General features: G+C 37.7%; 1 protein-coding gene across 1 annotated transcript; it reads left to right on the forward strand.

Annotated features, from left to right (window-relative positions):
• Positions 1 to 1597: 1597 nt before the first annotated feature.
• LOC107569057 (AF4/FMR2 family member 3-like) lies at positions 1598 to 21196 on the forward strand. Its single transcript, XM_016255063.1, has 19 exons — positions 1598 to 1658; positions 1976 to 2269; positions 8420 to 8497; positions 8957 to 8990; positions 9981 to 10038; positions 10613 to 10664; positions 12189 to 12226; positions 12590 to 12785; positions 14609 to 16657; positions 16776 to 16885; positions 17305 to 17464; positions 17650 to 17783; positions 17896 to 17959; positions 18407 to 18543; positions 18872 to 18943; positions 19051 to 19144; positions 20069 to 20118; positions 20205 to 20398; positions 20675 to 21196. The coding sequence occupies exons 2-19, from the start codon at positions 2201 to 2203 to the stop codon at positions 20794 to 20796; spliced, it is 3711 nt and encodes a 1236-aa protein (XP_016110549.1). The 5' UTR covers positions 1598 to 1658; positions 1976 to 2200; the 3' UTR covers positions 20797 to 21196.
• The last annotated feature ends 1441 nt before the right edge of the window (positions 21197 to 22637 follow it).

The raw sequence follows: 22637 nt of genomic DNA on the forward strand, positions 1-22637 counted from the left end.
TAATCACTCTAGTTTTCTAAGTGTCCTTTTTATTTGTCTTTGCTTATTTAAAATATATATATTATCAGCGTGTCTGCTTGTAAAATACAGTAATGCCACCATCTTACACCATCTGAGCAAAGAGTGTCTATATTTTATTGCCTGTCTCAATAGTTATGCATTATATATAAATGCAATACTATATGTATAAAAGACACAAAAATAAGACTGTGCCCATTTATTGTTATACATTACAGTTTTATGATTACAGTTTAAATTATGACAACAGTGTGTGTTGTCCGTCTGTTCTGTTTTGTGTAGCGACTACTAAAACTCAAGAAAATATTCTGCCTGTACAAAAACACCTCAGATGCACATTCATTATTCATGTAACTCTCAAATACAAGCATATCCTTTTGTCAAATCCTTGTAAATGCTTTAGATTTAAACAAGCTTCACTGATTCATTTTAGTCAAATTTTTCCACTTCTACATGATTTTTGGTTTTTAATACTGCATGCTATAAATCTTCTTTCTTTTTTTTATAAAAAATCTTTCTCTCACACTGCCTCTCTCTGACACAATGCTTGCGCTTTCTCGTTTTCAATCTATTTTTGATTATTTTTGTCCTCCAGGTGTGGCTCTCTCTTCATGAGGGTGAGTAATGACTGAGAGCTTATAAGAAGAGCGCTCTGAGTAATGAAACCACAACTGTGAGAAAGAAGGATCAGCAGCACATCTGGGGCATTCCTGTCACTACCATGCACACAAACACTGTTTGTGCAAGATGAGTTGCAAATCATGCATTAAATCATGCAGACTGATTGGTAAATTATTACTTTTCTTAGCGATCAGACTTATTTTATCTGGTGCACATATAACGGATGAAATTGTCCCTTAGACTTAACAATATAGCAGTAACCTGAGCCAAATCTAGCCACAATATCATAGAGATCAGAGGGTTGACTCTTTTTGACTTTTCTATTTTTGGCTTTTTGGGCCAGTAAGACAGAAATCTCTCTCTAAATATATATATATATATATATAATGTATAATTGTATTATATAATATATTTTTAATGTGTCAAATTGATCTTAATTCATTCTAGTTGTTTTAGATGTTATGTTTGTGTACATATGTTTTAGAAGAATGTAAATGGCTGTATTTTCTATAAACAGGCCACCAATGTATCAAGCTGATGTACCTCAAACACATCCAGTGCAAATACATCATTTTTTGGAAAACAACAAATCAAGATGGCTAGAAGGTGTGGGAAATCAGTCATTTTGAGATTCTTAGTCTCCTAATGTTTCTTTAACGGACAAGGTTATCTGTGTCAGATGTCAGGAATAGTTGTAGCAAGTCTCACACAGCCACAAACAAATGCCAGAGAATGAAAAATCAGTTCACAGACAGAGATAGTGCATGTTCTAAGCATCACCGTAAATTGTATCATGGCTTTCATGATGCATTTATATCCTTAAAGATGTTAGGCTCTGTTTGCATTCTTTCTTTTCAGTGAAATGTATGAAGCAATGTGGGGGGGAGTCTGGGAGATGGACACCAACAGATTTGGGAGTCAGCAGTGAATAACACAAGGTTGTCTCTCTACCTCAGCACACATTCAGACACATCTGGAAATTCAGTGGAAATCATTTCTTGCCTAATCCTTTTCTGTGGGTATGTAACAGGTTGCAATCCATTCTTTCTTCGTCTTCAGAGATATAGGCTAGGAGATATAGACCTATATCTTGTATATTTTAAAAGATATATGCGTTTGCTTTATTAAAATCATCACTGATGTTAGGTGAGGTCTTCCTTAAGATAGATAGATAGATAGATAGATAGATAGATAGATAGATAGATAGATAGATAGATAGATAGATAGATAGATAGATAGATTGATTGATTGATACTTTTTTGTTCGCTTTCCCAGAGGAATTCATGCTTCAGTTTCTCGGTGACTCTGTTTCCCTCCTCCCCGCTTGCTTACGCAGGAGTGTATCTACGAGCATCGCCGTTCATCGCCGTCATAGTGCTCTGACGCGATGTTTGGGTGACAACGCCGAGCCTCCGGTACATCAGCCTCCGCCCATCTCGTGCTTCCACAGAAACACCGACCGTGCCTCTGATGCGTGACCCGTTGACGCTCGTTCTCCTGCGGTGCGCGGTGCTGCGCTTCTGTACCTGCCAAAATGGACAACTGAACAATCGACCTCAACATGCCTACCATTTATGGAAGTAAGGGAAAACTTGCAAGTGTTTGTTTCATGCTTCACCACGCATCCCAGGTTAGTGTCATACAAACCTAATGCGTTTAATTCCATTGTTTTTCAGGGAGAGACCAAAACACGATGATAACGATTTTTGTTTGGTGTTATTATCCAATTTACTCTCTATAGCCTATTTTATTTTTTTTCTTGTTAGGCTATTAACGATGAATTTCTACCGAACATTTAGGGGTGCAGTCTCGCGCAACCCTTTATTTTTATTTCGTTTTTTCCCAAACTTAGACAAACGTCAACTTCTTTAAACGTCTTTAAACTTTTTAAACAAAACACAAACATTTTTGTGATATACCTGTGATGTGCAAGTATATAGGCAAGTGGTAAATAATGGCTGTGTTTATGTTTTGTCAATGTTCCGTCGGATGTCAATCCTCAAGAAATGTACACGAGTCGCGTACTGTTGCCATGGTTACCTCCTCAGGCGAACACGATTTCTCATCCGCCAGCGTCTTTTAGGTACAAATAGGCGCCCTAACTTCTATTCTAACTTTTGTCTCCTAAAATGTTTGAAAATACTGCTTTGTATGTGAGTAATAATGGGGAAAAAATATGTAGGCTAGTTAGAAGAATCATGCGTAGTCATATCTCTATAGTCTACAGTACACTGACAGAACTTCTGAGATGTGATGCTTTATGGTTTTGTCAGTTGAACTGTTTTCCGGTGTGAATACCTTTGAGCGCAGCTTGGTGTTTTCGGTTTTGCTGTGTAGCGCGTGCAGCTTTGACTAGGTGGCACGAAACATTCAAATTCAAATGTTTAAAAAGCGACTTCCTCTTCTGTCACCCCGGAGAGCTTCTTCGCTCTATCAAGGCAATCATCACCTGCCTCTCCTGCTGTTACATCATGTTTATCTCTGCACTTTAGTATCTCGGTTTGGACTTCTCCACAGAGACCCGATGACATCTAGGGTATTTTGCGCGCTGTCTGACTAGGTTCGCTTGTACTAATATTTACTGACGCATATTTGAGTATAATAGTAATAAATAATCCTGGGAGAAGACGAGTTGAAGATCAGCTGAGGGCGCAAAGAGGACCAGTGCTAAGTGAGTAAGGTTAAATACACCTAGTTTAGCTTCTGAACTTTGGGAATTTCTCTCTCTCACACACACTCATTCACTGCTGCACTCATGCAAACACACTGGCTTCACAGATGACTCATTCTCAGTCATTCTGAGGGTAATAAAACAGGTGCTGTGAAGAAGGCTTATTTAAAAAAGTAAGGGATCATCAAAAAAAAAAACATTTTAATTTCCTCCAGCTGTGTGTGAGTCAGCCCCTACACTGAGATCTTTTGAGGACACTTATGTATATTTCAGTTCAGACAAGTGCATGTGTGCAGACAACCGCTATGGCATCCAAATCACCTGCAGATATATGCAGATGTCAGCTATGCAGCATTATATTAAGCTACAGTGTATTCCTAAGGTTTGATTACAAATATGGAGCTCATCTTATAATACGTGGTGTTATATTGATTATTACTGATTGGAAATGACCTGACTGTTCAGATATTTTCCAGGGTTGCACTGCACATTATTTTCGTATATCTGTGACATCTTTCTATAAATATACAGTAAAAAGGCCTTTAATTTAATTCTTTAATCCAAACTGTACTGGAATGTCATAAAATGTGCACTACACAAAATAATAATTCATTATTACACATCTTTCTGGAATGCTTGATTGTAACTGGTCTATCTCATAATTTTATGTTAAATAATTTTATAATTTATATTAAAGACTTTATTTTACATTGTCTTTGTTACATGTACACACTCAGAAAGAAAGGTACAAAGGCTGTCACTGGGGCAGTACCTTTTGAAAAAAGACACCCTAATGTATTTGTACCTAAAGAGTTACAAGAGATTTTGGTACTTAAATTGTACATAGTAATACCTTTTGAAAGGGTACCGTCCCAGTGAGCTAGCTTTTGTACCTATTTTCTGAGAAAGGTACAACATTGTAATAACAGTATGCATAATTACATGAAACTAACCCTAAATCAAACCTAACCTATCCTAACCCTAACGTATAATTACACTGTAACAAGGACACCTTAAAATAAAGTGTAACCATAATTTTAAATCAGTATTTCATGTAAGTATGATCATGCACAGTCAGCCCGTCATTACAACAAAATAAACCCCTCCATGCTGGGTAAAACCCTTCAGGCACACCAGCTCATTGTACATTATGATGTACTTGTTTCTATTTGATTTGAGCTACAGGTTTTTCCTCCAACACATCAGTTCTACTGCAAATGCCGGTTTGACTCCCATTCAAAATACATCCTTAAATGCTAATGGGTTATTCAAATGAAATAATCCCAGCAGCTCTGATCCAAACTGGGGACAAATTGTCTTTAGAGTCATGCTTTATGCATAACTGCACTTAAGTATTGGTTAAAATACTTTACAAAAAGTATTTTACTTCTTTGCAAAAAAGTATAAGACACATTCACCCTGACACTGTAAATTAGCATTGGAAGATTGTATGATAATCTCTACAAAAAAGGGTTGGAGGCTCTAAAGCTGAGTTTATTTTAGCTTTTTTTTGTGTGTGTTTACAAAAGGTATTATGCAGTTTAGTCCTTCTGGTTGGGATATAAATGAGGCTGCTGTATGATCATTTACTAAATTAAATGGGGGAGGATTATTCTACAGATGAATTATTAACATAGGTACGAGTAATCCAAGTGCTATCTAAATGAACAATAATTAATGTGTGATGTCTGCTGAGAACAGACCCACTTACCCAAAAAGGACAGATATGAAATGCAGCGGTACTGATTTTTGGAGGGAAATACTTATGCAGATTCAAATCTTAGGTTCTAGTCAGTGGTTTCCAGACATCTGATTGAGATGTAAAATGCGTTTCTGTATGTTAAGGTGAAGAAACCAAAGAAATCATTTTTTGTTTAGTAGTTTTCTGTTGAAAGCATTTTAAAATCTAATGGAAGATTTACTACTTGCATCTTTTGTATTAAGGTCTTGTTTCATGATCACTTATTAGATCAAGCAGTTTGTGTGTTCACACACATGACCATTTGCCCCAGTTTTGCATGGGCTGAATGTTTTAGTAAATGTAAATGCAGTCTTCGATAAGCGTTTTGATAAGCAGAAGTCGTGTACGTACATTGTTCTGTACTGTATGTGTGGGATCATTGCAGTACAGTACAATACAGCACTGGGTTTCTCATATTATCATATTATGGTCTGTTACCATCAGTCTGAATTCTGTGTAGGTGAACAAGCACATGCATAGATGTTTAAGTCTTCCCAGGGCTGGTGTTGTGGTCATACGTATTTTTAGAAAGAGGTGTCTCTGCAAGCATTAGTGTGTGAGTCTGTCTGTGCCTTTTCAAAATGGTGTTTTAGTTACTGTTTCAATTGTAGAAATTGTAGAGAATCAACAGTCTGCTATGATTAAATATTCCTCAACAGAAAATTGCCAATAATATAGGACTTCTTGAAATAAAGTGAATAATACTTGGGTGGATAAATGGTCTTAATGTGGTAGCACACGAGTCATCGCAGCTCCACGTGAAATATAACAGCTTTTATTAAACTTATGTGGCTTACATTAGGCTTATTAGCTCATGTGACTGTGCATGATTTTAATCTTTTAATCAAATTAAGTTTAATCTTTGATTTTTTTATGTTTATGTGTAGTATTTTAAATGAGAAAAGATCAAGGTGGAAAAGAGAGTGAGTTGTTTTTAATGTGCTGTAGACTGGCTCTGGCCATTTCAAAGCATCTAAAGCGTGAGAGGGACATGCATAGAGAGACAGAGAAGCATTTGCAGGTTCACCTGGGAAGCCTTGTTGTTGGTGAAGAGAGATGGGTCCTTAGTGACTAAAGGCAGCGAGAGAGATAATGAAGCAGGTGGACGAGAGGGAAGGGGGAAGAGTTATGCTCTGGAGGGGAGGAGTGTGTTTTCGAAATATTGCTACAGGCTGGAAGAACGATTGATGTGTATAATGTATGTTTACAATATGATGCTGTTCTGCATTTCAACTTTAAAAGTCTGTGTTGAAGATATGGTGGAGTTTAAAAATGAAAGGCCGCTGTTGTTATCACTTACAAATCCAATACAGTTTATATGTGTAGAGTGTTAAGGCATCTTTAATTTTGTACTAGATGAAGAGGAGACCTAGGATTGATAACTAGTTTGCCTAAAGTGGAAATGTCTGTTGCTGTCATCTGCATAAATGTAATGTAAATTAGACATTCTTTCTCTTTTCCAAGTTTAAAGGAATAGTTCACCCAAAAAGTGAAAAATCTGTCATCATTTACTCACAATAAAGTTGTTCCAAACCTGTAGGAGTTTATTTCTTCAGTTGAATACTGTATGCACAGACAGCTACAAAGGTGTGGTCACATGTACTGTTGTTTGGCAAATTTTCGTGAGCAAGATTAGATTGAAATCTATGCCATCAGGGATTCCTCATGAGGCCAAATAATTTTGCAGCAGGTTTACACAGATTCACCACAGATTCACCACTTCTGTGTGAGCTGTGCTTCATGCATCACGACACTATTTTGCCCGCAAAAGGACACCAAAGTTCGCTAATGTGACCATTATTAGGTTGAGTTCCCCAAAAAGTGTAAGAAATATAAAAATATTGAGCATCTTCACCATCCTGACACATGAGACATCGGCTCATCCATTGACCATCTGTATGACCAAAGTCAGAACATGGAAATGTAAACAGTATTTTATTATTGTTATTCGTTTATTATATATTGGCATTGGCCAAAATTGCAGTTGAGTTCAACTTAGCAGCATGGATGCAGAATCATGCAAAACAATAATTTGTACCATTGCATAAATTTTCAATTAGCAGGTAGCCATGTATAATATATTCCAAAAAAACAGGAAAAAATTACTGTGTGCACCTTTATTTGAAACAGTTCTGACTCAGTGTTTTACACTTAAATAAATGACCTTCAGTCCAGAGCATTTCATTTTAGTCAAACACTGCACATCTGTTTTCCTATAATGACTATCAGAGTAGATTGCTCATGACCTTTTCACAGACTGCTTCCTGCTCTGTACCACATGCACATGCTCTAACAAAAACAGCTCCAGGCACAGATTGCACAATCAACGTTTTACTGAGGAATTAATTTAATCACATATTATCAGAAATGCCAGAAACTTCCTCAAACCCACAAATACTGTAAGTTATTTATCAAAAGGTCATGAACTCTTGCTGGTGTATGTTAGGTCATTAAGTGGATTAACAGTCATTCTTTAGTAAACACAGAATCTTCAGTAAATGAAGCATTACTTCTGCAAAACCTGCAAATATTATGAGCAACATGAAGAAAGTCTTTTTTTGTTTGTTTGTTTGTTACTGTAATTTAAATCAATACAGCAGCCAGGTTAAAAGCAATCTAAGTATTGAAAAGCATCAGCTAAATGGAAAACAACATCTGTGACTGATTGTGGTGAGGAGCTTCTGCTAAAATCCTAATTAATTGATAGTTTGAGCAACGTTTTTATGTTTTATTATGGATTCTAATTTATGTATTTTTAATTTGATAATTTAATATATTCTGGGGGGGGGGAAAAGAGAAGGTCATCTATCATACTATTACAGACGGTGTGGTCATAGGGGCATTTCAACCAAAAATGATAATTCTGTATCACCCTCATGTAATTCCAAACCTGTATAAACTTTCTTATGTGGAACATTGAAAACCAAACAGTTTTGGTGATCATTGACTTCCATTGTATGGACAAAAAAGTACTGAGGCATTTCTTAAAATATTTTCTTTTTGTTCAGAAGAAATTCGTACCGTTTTTTAATGACATGAGGCTGAGTAAATGATGACAAAATATTACATTTTGGCTGAACTATCCCTTTAAGTTAAGAATTCTTAAAAATGGCATATAGAAGAAGCTTGTAATGTTTTGATGCTTCAAAACACAACTATCCCAACCAGTGCAAATCCCCCGATGTAATGGCCTCTAATGCCCAAAAAAACTGTCAGTAGATATAGATACATTTCAGGAGTCCATTAAAGATACACATTACGTCTGAGGACATCTCTTTCAGTTGCATGTAATAATGACTTTAAAAGTTAATTTTCCAAACCTGTAAGTCATTTTGACTTTTAGCCTCTGTCCTCTCATCTCTCCGTAGAGCATGACCCAGTCCTGGCCTTACCAGCAGCCCCCAGGGGAAGGGGGCACTCAGCCTTTCCTGTACTCACACTCAAAGGTACGCACAGGGTTTATTACAGACTGCAGGCAAGTGTGATAAATTCACCAATATAATGCACCAACTCTGCTCTGTCTCTGGATGTTTATCTCTTTCTTTCTACTTCTCTCTCTCCCTGCCGGGTATTATGCTTGCGTTGTTTATTTGCACACACTCATAAATCTGTGTTGTTTTAGTCACTACAGAAATTATGCAAATCGGGTTCCAGTGCCCCAAGCACAATGCAGGCCAGTTCTAGGGATTGTACAGTATCTTTCTACCATACGATCAAGAGTCGATTTTTTAAATGCCGAAAATATGATTTAATTTAATGACACCTGGTTAAACTGGATTTCAGGGGCTTAAGGTACAAGGTTAGGTGCTAAGATTCAGTGTGACCGTGTTTAGTACAGTTTAGTGAATTTACCCCTCTGTAAAAAAAAAAATGCTGGTTTGATTTATTCTGTTTATCTGTTTTAGGAGGGAAACCATCCCAATTCACGACACAGACATGGTAAACATGCTACATTGATGTTCAAACCTTCTGTTTGGAGATATGTGTCTCTCTATCTGGGATGAACCAAAATTTATTCTGACTGATACCAATAAGCTTATTTTCATGTTATGGCCAATAACCATTACCTGACTGATAATTATATTGTTTACTATTTAGTGTTTTTTTTTTGTGATCATTTTGAATGTAACAAGTGAATTTAGGCACCACAACATTGTAATGTACAATATAAAAAAAATTATATTTATTTTGAGATTACATTTAACAGTGTTATGAAATTATTAGTGTTTTATAATAACTATATAAGTGTTAGATGATTTAAAAACAGGAGAAATGTACACTACCCTTAAAAAGTTTGGAGCGGGTAAGATTTTTAAATGTTTTAGTCTCTAATGCTCACCATGGCTGCATTTATTTGATCCAAAATACAGTAAAAACGCCAATATTATAAAATATTATTACAATTGAAAACAACTGTTTTAATACATTTAAAAAAGTTTATTTCTGTAATGGCAAAGCTGAATTTTCAGCAGCATAATATTTTTGTGGCAATTAAACAGTTAGGCCTCTTTGACGAATAGAAAGTTCAAAAGAACAGCTATTATTTGGAAAAAATACATCTTTTGTAACATTATAAATGTCTTGAAATCAATTTTGATCAATTTAACGTGTCCTTGCTGAATGAAAGTATTAATGTCATTAAAAATAAGTCTTACTGACTCTAAACTTTTGAACAGTGGTGTAAAATTAAACATTCAATGTTGACCAATACTTGTTAAATATAATTTAATACCAAACCGATGGTATAGATATATTGTGCATGCCTGATGTGTGTGTAATAGGCTTGCTCTTCATCACCTGCTTTGTTTACTTTGAGATATCGCTACATAGTTCACATCTGTATATGTATACACAGCTGTACTAATATAGCAGTGTTTTTACATTCTGCTCCATAATGCTGATGTATTTCTCTTCCTGTGGCTCTCTTAGTGAGGGATGGTGTCTCTATGAGGATGCCTTCACGTCCACTCGTGGCCCCTCATAAATCGTAAGTGGGTTGCACAGCACCCAAACCGTCCACGGTAACCAAGCACCAGGTTGTGGCTGAACTGATTCTGCCTTTTCACATTATTACACCATAAACAACTGACTTTACAGAATTCAGTGTTGAATGTCTGTGCATATTGGTGTGTATAATTAGATTGGGCTTCCTGGAATTTAACTGCTTTAGACCAACTGCTGTTTAAAACCAGCTTCACATGGAGGGTTAGGCCAGTGTTATATCTCCACCATCTCTAACCACCGTACCAACTTTACTGACCTCATAAACTTCACTGAGTTAGTATCTAATTGCAGAGCAGGTTAACACAGTAGGGTAGAGCCCAGAAGCACACTACCGTCACATACCATCACTGTTCAACATTAGAGCGCTGTGTTTATTTCTTTTTTCTTTGAAGTTTGTATTGTGATATAATCTCATATGGTTAGACTGTTTGAGGCAAACTCACACATTTAATACACACATGCACACAGATGGCTGCAGATTGGCAGAATGAATAAGTCTCTCTTTGTCAAGTGAGTTTGACATTCTCTCATGTTTGACTCTCTCTTTGCCCTCCCAGCATGCTCGCTGATGATCTGAAGCTCAGCAGTGACGAAGATGACAAGGACGAGGTAGGGCGCCTTTTAAGACTGTTGAAGGAATGGGCGGAAAAAGCAGATATCTTAGTGTCAATAACTCTTGCACTGCATGTGCTAACTGTTATAGCTTTGAGCACAGTCCAGCTCATTTGTTCATTCATCACAAAATGCATTTACACACAGTCACTTGGCTGCTGTGGCATTTGTGTTTGCATTGCTCTCTCATTGCATTACTATATTAACACTAACATTGCCATTCTTTTCTTTGGAGAGCTCAGTGAGCCAGAGTATACTAATACTAAAATACTTTTTTGTTTATCTTAGCATACCGCTATTTATTATAATAAAATATTCTAAATTATTTAATGTACACTACTGTTCAAAAGTTTGGGGTTTTAGGAATTTGATATGAAGTCTCTTAAGCTCACCAAGGCTGCATTTATTTGATGAAAAATGCAGTAAAAACACTAATATTGTGTAACAATATTACACTTTAAAATAACTTTTTAGCAATTTGAATATATTTTAAAATGTACTTTATTCCTGTTATGGCAAAGCTGAATTTTCAGCATCATTACTCCAGTCTTCAGTGTCACGTGATCCTTCAGAAATCATTCTAATATGCTGATTTGGTGCTCAAGAAATATTTCTTATTATTATCAGTGTTGGAAACAGTTCTGCTGCTTAAGATTTTTGTGGAAACCATGATACATTTTTCAGGATCTTTTGAGTATAAAGTTTAAAAGAAAAGTATTTATTTGAAATAAAAATATTTTGTAACATTGTAAATGCCTTCATTGTCACAACTGCTGAAAAATTATTTCTGAATAAAAGTATGAATTTCTTTAAAATGATCTTACTGACCCCAAACCTTTGAATGGTAGTGTCAATCATTTTGTTTAAATTACTCACTATTGTTTGAGTCATATTACTATGAATCATCAAATCCTCTGTAAACACTATAATCATTAAAAGAGGTGACATTTAAGTTAACCAAGCTGATGGGCTGCTAAAAAAACATCTCACTTTCAGATAATTTCAAGTGGGTGAGATATTTACTTTATGAGTAGTCTGTCTAATTTGACCAGTTGAACTGATTCAGGGTCATTTGTGGTGCTACATGAGCGAACTGTACAGTATTTAGCTGCTCCTCCTTCACATTCACTTCAGTAGGAGTTCTATCAAAAACAAATTATGATCTCATGTTACACAATTTTTTTTAGGAGGCACTGCCTTCTTGCCTCCTTGGGAAAAAATGCCACTGCTCCATATCTGTGCATGGTTTGCTGAAATTGAGAAGTTCGATATTTGACTCTAACTTTAACCTATAACACCAGCTCCTTGTGCGTGTATGTATCTCTTCACAGGACTCCAGGTTTATGAGTCATAACAGTCTGAGTCATAAAATACACCAGACTCATGACCATTCTGCCATTACTGCAGGACTATGGCTTTTGCTTTGGTCAAGATGCAAGTAATGACCATGAAGTTGATGATTCTAAGCTAAAAAGCTCTCATTTATTAAAATCTTGTTTTTTATTCTTATCTGTTAAACAGGGATGTGAGCAAACAACTTCCTGGGCTGATAATGACCGGTAAGTGTGTGCTTGTGATGTTTTGTCTGCTTTATGTTTGTAACTGTACCAGGTCTCATTATTGTCCAGTGTTTGTCTCTGTATGTGTGAGTGTATGTATTACATATTGAAGAGGTCAGAATATGTGGAATGTGACAGCTGGATGATAGACCAGCCTCTGTTTCTTTTGGCCTTTCAACATGTTCAACCCCCAAAAACACACACACACACACCCCTCGTAGTGTTTAGTCTGGTATAGTATTTAGGAATTTCTTTGAACTTGATAGTCGAGATTGTTGTAAATGTAAATGCATCTGAGTGTGTGGCCTAAGTGCCTGTGCACTTCTCAATCCCTCTCCATTGTTTGCATGTATTGACTGACAGCTTGTCAGGCCAGCAGCAGCACCACACACACACGCATGTCGGAAGAGTGAGACATTCAAGCTCAGGGTCTTCAGGATCAGACCCCTCCAGTGAGTGGGAAAGCGATCACAGCCAGCGATCACGCAGCCCGAGCCCAGGGACGCACAACCGGTGTGGGACACCGACCCAGCAGCGGACCCTAAACTGCAGCACAGAGGTATGCTGTAGCATTTTTTGCCATGCAATCTCATTGCCTCACTCTCTTGTTTCCCAGTAGTTGTTTTTAGCGGATGAGGTAAAAAGGGGTGGTGGGGGTTGGAGAGAGGAATGTGGAGGCCACTGAGACTTTAGAAACTGGGTGTCATGTCAACATGTGGTACCCCAGATGACTAACTAGATAGGAAGTAGTACATGTCAACATTGATTTCGTTGCAAAAAGCAGAACCTAAAGGGATTGTTTACCCAAAACAATGAAAATTATTTCATAATTCACTCGCCCTCATGTAGTTCCAAATCTGTATGATTTTACAAAACAACGTTTGACCTCACTAACTTTCAATGTATGGATAAAGAACACAGACATCTTTCAAAATATTTTCTTTTGTGTTCCACAGAAGAAAGAAAGTCATACAGGTTTGGGACAATGTGAGGGTGAGTAAATGATAACATAACATTCTGTCATCAAAGAATCCTGAGCTGACAACAGATACATTTGAAAGATTTTATGCTCTAGCAAGTCTTAATTTTTTGAAGAGAAGGACGGATTAAAAGCTCTAGTAGCATAGCATAGGGCTACACCACCATATGAATGAAGGTGTCTGTGTGATACAGCTGGCTCTGTTACTGAACATGCCATCTATTTGGAACCTGTGGAGAAGGGAGGAGGGAACACCATGTGTTTTTCATCTACGTGTAGTCATGTAGTGTCTCTGAGGAGGACGGCTTGGAAACGCCACACGGTTCCAGGTAGAGGGGGGTTTGTGGGGAGGGGCAGTGGGAAAAGGGCACAAGAGATGCAGTGTCTTTGCTGGAAAGAGAGAGAGGGGAATGTTTGAGTGGAGGAGTAAAAGTTTAAATTAGCTCTGGTTAGCTACTGGAGGCGAGCGAGGAAAGCTCAGTCTGCCCTGCAGCTCAAGTGTGCTATCAAGTGAGTATTTGCTTTGATTTTGTGGCATTAATTAAAATGTTTTGTAAAGTCAAAAGTGAGTAGAGCTTATTTTATTACTCTATAAAGTGTGATTATGTTGTCATACAGTATTTATTTTCAATGCCGCTTATTTATTTCTGGTTTGTAATAGTTTGGAGTAAGTGAACTGAAGAGGCATTGTAATGGTGAAAGCAGTGTGAAATTGAAAGAAAGTGTTTGTTAGGGTTTAAGGAATCTCCACAGTTTTCTGGCCTCTCTCTCTCTCTCTCTCTCGGTTACCCTCTCACCTCCATTTCTTCTTTTCCTCTCTCTCCCACTGACACACTGGCCTGTTTACATAAATACTCATATTTCCTATTCATTTATTCTAATAATTTCTCATTGCCATTTTTCTGTCATTTTTCCCACCATACTTTCTTAGTATCACATTGTTGAATAAATACATTGTCATGGAGTCAGATATTGGTTTATGCAATCTTCTGCTCACATACAGTGGTTACTTTACATCAGTAGGGTAAAGGATTGAGATGTTTAATAGGTAGAAGTTCTATCTAATATTCCTAAGATTAGCCTATAAATGCCATGACTGTGCATCACCTCTACGATTTTAAATGTGATGTTCACTTTGTTAAACTGTCAGCTACACACTTCTTTGTTAAAGAGGTTCTGGAATGTATTTACGGTTATACTGTTGTCATCCTCAGTGGTCAAGAGTTTATAGTCAAGAGCAGATTCACTGATAATCATAATCTTGTCACGTATGTGTAATACAGATCACTCTGGATTTATATTGTTACGTTAATTTATCAAATTCATATTTAGAGTAATATAATTTTACCAGTTTTACCATTGTTACATTCTCTGTCTTGAACTCATGTCCTTTCTCTGTTCAGACGGAGAGTCCACCATCGACACAGTGGCAGCTGGACAGGTGGCTTGAGAAAGTCCCTAAAAATCATCAGTCATCTGACCACGACCCAGGTGGAGGACAGCGACGGACTGCGAAATCTGACTGTGGCCGAGGACCATCACCTGGAAGATACTGGAGCAGAGATTCTGAATCCAGACGTGATTACAGTCCATGTGAAAGTCCAGTCCCAAGTCCAAAATTTGACTACAGCCCCAGAAACAGTCCTCGTCCCAGCCCAGAATACAGTCCATGCCCCAGTCCAGGAATTAGCCTTGTGCCGAGCCCAGTGCCAAGTGTGTGTCCAAGTCCAGGAGACAGCTTCCAAGGGAGTCGAAGTCCCAGCCCTTTACACCCTCCCAGAAGCCCCAGTCCAAGTCTCTTAATCACCAGAGTACCTAGCCAAGGTACACATCCTCAGATCCAGCCACCTCAACAAGATAGTCCCAGGCATATTGCACGGCCAACCGTTGCCTCTAATCCAGCACATCGTCCCAAAGTAAGGCCATGGGTGCCTCTGGACCACAGTGCCGACCAGAGAAAGGAGTTTAGACCCAAAGACTCTAGATCCAGAGACTCTCGATCCAAAGACTCCAGACCTGGTCCTCCCCAACAACCCCCTCATTCCGAGCACAGCTCAACAGAAAAGTCACACAAAGATCTCACACACAAGCTTGAAGCCATAAACTCTGAATCCACAAGCAAGCAAAGGTTTAACTCACCTTCGAACCCCATTTCAAAGCATTTGTCAAAGAAAAGACCAAGCATTAGCCCAAAACCACAAGTTAGTCACTCATCTACAACTGACCATAGTATTGAACATAATCACAGAAGCAATGAAACTACAGGAGTGTCAATCCACAGTTCACACTCCAAATCAGGCCATTCATCTAATTTTAATACTCTAAAGAGGTCCGACCGTGGTCCCTCGTCAAAGTCCAGGGACTCATCCCGAAGCGAAATCAACAGTCGATCTAGTCACAGCTCGAAGACTAAATCTTTCCCAGATACAAAGCAGTCCAGCTCTAAACAGACTTCCCAAAAGAGTTCCAGCCCAAAGCCCAAGGTCAAACTAGGGGACGCCCCAGTGCCCAGAACCGGGCATTCCCAAAAAGACCCAAAGACCAGAGAGAGAGAGCGAGAGTTGGACAGCCGAGGTAATGCACAGGAAGCAACCCTGGTCCAGACCGGCAAGGAGCAGAGACAAAGAAGACTGGCGGAGGAGCAAGTAATAAGGCGCCACTGGGTTCGGAGTTCTGAGGAAGAGAAAGACAAGGAAGACAGGAGAACAGAGGAAGGGGAAAGAGAGAGGAAACGGAGGAGGAGGAGGGAGCAGGAAGTTGAATGGAAGGCAGTGCAGCCCAAGCAAAGACCTCACACCAACAGCCAGCATCAAGCTCAAAAGGAATACAATGGACACAACCTTGAGGAGCAGAGGAGGAAGAAGAGAAGGTGGAGCAATGAGGACATTTCCTCAGGTCCTCATGTGACTGACACTAGCCCTTCTCCTCCACTTTCTCCACCTTTGCCTACTCCTGTCATCAAGCCCACTCGCCCATCATCTTCTTCGTCCTCATCCTCCTCATCATCCTCTTCATCCTCATCATCTTCCTCTGATTCAGACTCTGAGTCTAGTTCACCCCGGAATGTTGCCAAAGTCCCTGCAGATTCAACATCAAACCAAAAAACTGTGTCAAAAAGGAGGCTTGACAAACAGGGTTCTGGCACTGGTGCTCACCCCCATGAGTCGAGCTTAAGCACACCTGAGACACAAGGTCGGGGCAGACACAAACTCTACACATTGGTGCCTTTTGGCCGTACTGAAAAGTCCCCCACTGTTGCACATCGAGGCCTGAGAAAACTTGTAGTGAGGATAGACCTCTCGCTTCTGGGTAGAGTCCCCAGTGCAGATGAGATTATCGAGAGACAGTCCTCGTCTTCAGCTTTGTCAACGGGAAAGGAAAAAGAAAAGACATCGATGAAACACTTGCACCACTTGGACCAACTGCCTGGAGATGGCAGAAGTAAAAGAAAAGTGAGGAAGAAAAAAGCACCTTTATGTTTAATGAATGCATTCAAATCTGCAATTCTTTAATGTTCTTTTGAATATTAGATGTGTTTTTGCATATGTTTTTTGTGTTTTACTTTATCAGGCTGAAAATGGAGATGCTCAAAGAGAGAATAAGAGAAATCACTCTCGTGCAGATAAACTACTGGTGTCTGTCCACAATGAGACTAAGGAAACCCTCAACAAGCAAAATGGGTATATTTAAACCTAATCACTTAATTTGTTTGTAATGAGGAACTTTTTTTATTTTATGCATCAGTGCTTTCTCTTTGCAGAGACAGTTTCGTTAATATTAAATAAGCTGTTATATTGCTGTGAAAGTATTTTTTTTTTCAGTGTTATTTTGTTGATTCAGAAATTCTGAATATATATGCTATTGCAAGTTCATATGATAAGGGGATGTCCACAAGTAATTACCACTGTAAACGTATTGTTGTTCTACAGTGTTGCTTTAGTACATTGAAAGATATCATGGGAAGCCCCTATGACAAAATCCAAACATGAAAAAGGTCAATTCATTGTTGTTCTTCTTGTCCACTGGGACATGATGGCGTAAAGTTTACTGTCTGGCTCAAGCTCACTGGATGATGTCTTTTTTATTGCTGTGTATGCAGATGTCAGGATGATTACTTTTATTCCAAGAGGCCTGTATCCCCATTGTCTCCTCCATCTGGCATACTAGAGCTCTCAAAACCCTCAGTAAAAGCTCAGCATGCAGAGAAGTACCACACACCTCCAGAAAAAGACAAAGATTCAACAGTACAGAAAACACAGGTTCTTAAAATTATGCTTCTTTCTTTCTTTCTTTCTGTGTCTTGTCTTCAAAGAGCCATATAGCAAATCAAGAACCTTATATGGCCGGTATTGGAAGAGGATTCTCTACTGGACTACAAGGAATGTAACAATTGTTCTAATGTAATATACTGTATATTAATGAAATGGGACCATTGTCTCAACAGGTTCAGAAGATGCAGCCCAAGGTAGAGGTGGAGTGTGTCGGGGTGTCAGGACACCTCCAGTCACTCTCTGGATTGCTGGTTCCTCCCTCAAACCTTCCGCTTCACTACAGAGGAACTGTACCTATTAGTGATGTGTGAGTTAATGTCTGTTAATGCCTCTGTTTCATTTAACAATGCTGCAGCATTTAATGTCAAATACCTTCCCATATTTCTCACCTAATCTCTCCTTACTTCCCTTCATGTTAGTTCTCATCATGCTGAGTACTACATGCATGAGGCCAAGAGGTTAAAACATCGAGCAGATGCTATGGTAAGACAGCATTGTGAACATACGCATTATTGAATATTACTACTAGACAAGACTATTACAGAGGTCAGAGGTTTACAACCTTGGATTCACGACCCCACATGCACTCTCAGGAAAAAAAGGTACAAAAGCTGTCACTGGGGCAGTACCTTTTTCAAAAGGTACAAACATTTACAATTTAGGTACAAATGTGTGCCTTTTTTAAAAAAGTGTCAGATTTTGTCTTTTTTTTCTGAGAGTGTGGAGTTGCCTGAGATTAATCTTTTTTATGCTGTAAAATTAACTTTTGTTAAAAAAGGTGCTTTTTCAATTGCTATATGACAGAGAGTGGAATCCCAAGGATTATAGTCACAGACCAAAACAAGGATGAACATTTCTAGTCTATATCCTTTGTAACTAATTCATCAACTGCTTTATTTTACGCTTTTGTCTCTCTATCCCTGTTTGCAGGTGGATAAGCTAGGAAAAGCTGTGAATTATGTGGATGCTGCTTTGTCCTTCATGGAGTGCGGTAAAGCCATGGAAGAGGGACCGCTGGAGTCCAAGTCCCCCTACACCATGTATGCTGAAACTGTGGAGCTCATAAGGTGTTTAAGAGTTTCATTTTCTCGATCACCCTCTCTGTTGTTCTCTCTGCTTTTTTCAGCATTTTGCATAGGCCAGATATTACATGACTGGGTAGCTCCTTGTGACAGGCTTCATACTGACAGTATTTTACCTACAGCAGATGTGGGCTTTGATTAAGTGCTGTGACAGGATCAACAACAGGCCTCAAAACATGCAAATGCAATGCCAATAGATTTGATGTTTTCACAATGACTGATATTGATAGATGCCAAAACAGAAATGGCCAGAAAAGGCCCTATGTTTGTCAGACGTTCTGTATTGATTTGACATGTTCTATGTGTTGGATAGATACGCTATGAGACTTAAGAGTCACGCTGGCCCCGGAGCCAGCCAGGAAGACAAACAGCTAGCTGTACTATGGTAAATACAACACTGCAAAGATCTTCAACTGTCTGTATTATCGTTTTGATTTTCTTGATTAAGTCAAAGTCTGTTGACAAAACACAAATTTTGTTTCTGGGTTTCAGTTTCCGCTGTCTTGCTCTTCTTTACTGGCAAATGTTCAGACTTAAAAAGGACAATGCTCTAAAATACTCCAAAGTCCTGCTGGACTACTTCAAGGTAGGCAGTTATCAATTATTATCAGTGTTGGGGGTAACGCATTACAAGTAATGCGAGTTACGTAATCAGATTACTTTTTTCAAGTAGCTAGTAAAGTAACGCATTACTTTTTAATTTTCAAGAAAATATCTGAGTTACTTTTTCAAAAAAGTAACTTTTTTTTACTTTGTTTTCTCATTTATTGACTGACAAGTCTCCTGTCCCCATATTGGGAGAAATCTTAGTACAAAGGCGTTGTGTGCACTGTGTGAACATGATGTTACTGTAATTCTAGACTAAATGTGAATGTACATTAATTCATCCCACTCACAAAAAAACAGATTTAGTATTCAAAATGAATTAAAACACTGAAACGCAAACTCAGAATATGATACAAACCTGCAATAATTAAATATGTTAAATAACACAAATGTATCTAATCCCATTTTATTAACTAATGTCTTTGCTGCTGACCTTTGATGATCCAGTTTAACCATGCTAATAAGCAAAAATGACTTTAGATAAACTAACAATTGTGCTTCATTGTTTTTTATATTGCTGAAGAGTGTTGAACCTTCTTCTCCTGTGTTCTACTGTACAGACGTGAATTTACTTTTACTTCAGCCTGAGGTTTATTCATTACACTTTTTGGTGGGAAAGGGCTTTTACATTTGCTATAAATAGAACTTCTTATATTAAAAACAATCGAGCCCTGCTCATATTTAAAAAGTAACGCAAAAGTAAGGTAACACATTACTTTCCATTAAAAGTAACTAAGTAACGTAATTAGTTACTTTTTAGGGAGTAATGCAATATTGTAATGCATTACTTTTAAAAGTAACTTTCCCCAACACTGATTATTATACATAAATATTTAAAAAATACCTGCCAATATAGTTTGTTCAGTGATTTACTCATTCTTGTAACTGTTTTTACTTTGACTAGAGCTCTCCAAAAGGACCTCACAAACCCCCTCCTTGGAACAATGCTGGAAAGTAAGAGTAGTTAGGCCTTACACAGCCACTGTGAGACCTTTATGTTGTGTTTGGGTGTCAGTACATATGAGTTTGTGCTTTTACAGGGGAACTGTAGCTCCTGCCTCTATTTGCTCTGTCAATATAATGGGATCTCACACAGGCAGCTCACAGAGCAGTGTCATCAGCATTCCCCATCGCATCCACCAGATGACAGCAAATCACCTCAACATTACCAACAGTGTCCTGTACAGTTATGAGTACTGGGAGGTGGCTGATACCCTGGCCAAAGAAAATAAAGGTGAGTTTTGATTCAGTTCTATCTCATAGGAGCCATTTTAATAATTTAGGGGGGAAATGTGTTTGCTATTTTTTCATGTATTTTCTTATTTTATTCTCTGTTTTTAAACGTTAAATTGTTTTTTTTATATATTTACTGTTATTTAGTAATTTTTTTAGTTTTCACAAAAATACTCTTTCTCACAGTGTGTATTTATTTATTTATTGATGATAAATGACAATTCACTGATAATTCAACTAATGGCAATTTATTTATTCTCTCTCACTCCCACACCAGAATTTTTCAACTATCTGAACACACTGACAGGGCCCTTGACTCTACATAGCAGCATGGCCCATATCGTCCAGTACACCAGGCAAGGGCTGCAGTGGATCCGGATCAGTGCTAATCTATCATAATACCATGTACAAACATTCTCAAACTTCACAAATCCCTTGAGGAAACAATGTTCTGAATTAGCAAAACATTTTACAGTTACCTACACTCTGTGGCCAAGGAGTCTGGGTTTTGGGTCAAGACTGTTTTTAAGCCCGGACAGTAATGAAGAAAATTGTCTGCCATAGTTTCATGACAAGTCACGTGGCATCATGTCATCATATGGTATTAAGGAGTGGACATACTTCATGTTACTGAGCATTAAATGTCCAAAATATCTTAGGACACTGTGTCAGAAATAATCATGTTTTCGTTAATGTAATTAAACAGGTTATGTCATTTAATTCGTAGCACTTCTTAAAAAATGCTTACTGAAAGTTAAGGAACCATTGTCAACTAATTCAGCAAATGCTGCTCTTCCAAAATGTGCCACATTTTTAGAAATTAATTTTAAAAAGGTTTTATTTTCTGTATGAATTAAATTGCCGTTACAAACCTCTTTACCGGATTAAAGTGATGTTTTTATGACAGGATGTTGCATTATCTAACTTTCATCAAAATCTTTTTTTTTTTACATGAGCCTTTATTAACTTCTTATGTCAAAAACCGTGCATGCACAAAGTCTCTTTAAGATCTGTGGATGTGATTCATGTTTTTCCTTCTTTGTGCAATAAGTCTGAGATTTTTTACATTATGTGTCATGTAGATGTTTTGGTGCTGTTTTTCAATAGCCAGCATAAAGTCATGTCAGTCTATGCAAGACTTCTTATGGCATTGTGAAGTTGTTGTAAAGTTTAAACTGTAAGAAAAAAATAATCAGGACTTTTGTAAATTAAAATGTTTTTACAGGAGATGGTAGAGGTGTTGTTCATATAATTAATTAATTGATGATGATGATGATGATGATGAAGCACAGCAATCCATTATTGACTTTTCAGACCTTGGCAGAAGATCTCTAATGAAAAACAAGATTATATTTTGAAACAACATGCAAACCAGCAATAACCTACAAATGAAAATAGACTTAACACATTCTAGTCTCTGAGATTTTATGGATACCATTTGTTCAAAACCTAAGGAAATAAAAGCAGGAATGTCCTTGCATAGTAGAATGTTTACAGTATGTAACATATAAAATACAGAAAAGTGTGTGTGTGTGGGGGGGGGGGGGTATCTAATTAATTGAGGAAATAATTGACAGATGAATCAATTCTTAAAACTACCATTAGTTGCAGCCCTAAATAAATGACATTGAAATTCGAAATCTGAAAAATAGCAAAACATTTTACAGTTACCTACACTCTGTGACCAAGGAGTCTGGGTTTTGGGTCAAGACTGTTTTTAAGCTCGGACAGTAATGAAGAAAATTGTCTGCCATAGTTTCATGACAAGTCACGTGGCATCATGTCATCATATGGTATTAAGGAGTGGACATACTTCATGTTACTGAGCATTAAATGTCAAAAATATCTTAGGACACTGTGTCAGAAATAATCATGTTTTCGTTAATGTAATTAAACAGGTTATGTCATTTAATTCGTAGCACTTCTTAAAAAATGCTTACTGAAAGTTAAGGAACCATTGTCAACTAATTCAGCAAATGCTGCTCTTCCAAAATGTGCCACATTTTTAGAAATTAATTTTAAAAAGGTTTTATTTTCTGTATGAATTAAATTGCCGTTACAAACCTCTTTACCGGATTAAAGTGATGTTTTTATGACAGGATGTTGCATTATCTAACTTTCATCAAAATCTTTTTTTTTTTACATGAGCCTTTATTAACTTCTTATGTCAAAAACCGTGCATGCACAAAGTCTCTTTAAGATCTGTGGATGTGATTCATGTTTTTCCTTCTTTGTGCAAT

The sequence above is a fragment of the Sinocyclocheilus grahami genome, unplaced genomic scaffold (genome assembly GCF_001515645.1).
Source record: "Sinocyclocheilus grahami isolate Dianchi unplaced genomic scaffold, SAMN03320097.WGS_v1.1 scaffold28.1, whole genome shotgun sequence".
Lineage (NCBI taxonomy): Eukaryota > Metazoa > Chordata > Actinopteri > Cypriniformes > Cyprinidae > Sinocyclocheilus > Sinocyclocheilus grahami.

Bases quoted from the DNA above. Each gene is read 5' to 3' on its own strand.
- LOC107569057 (XM_016255063.1), top strand. From the start codon at position 2,201: ATGCCTACCATTTATGGAAGTAAGGGAAAACTTGCAAGTGTTTGTTTC. The intron at 2,270-8,419 runs GTTAGTGTCATA...ATCTCTCCGTAG, and splicing joins TGCTTCACCACGCATCCCAG to AGCATGACCCAGTCCTGGCC. The intron at 18,544-18,871 runs GTGTTTAAGAGT...TGTGTTGGATAG, and splicing joins GAAACTGTGGAGCTCATAAG to ATACGCTATGAGACTTAAGA.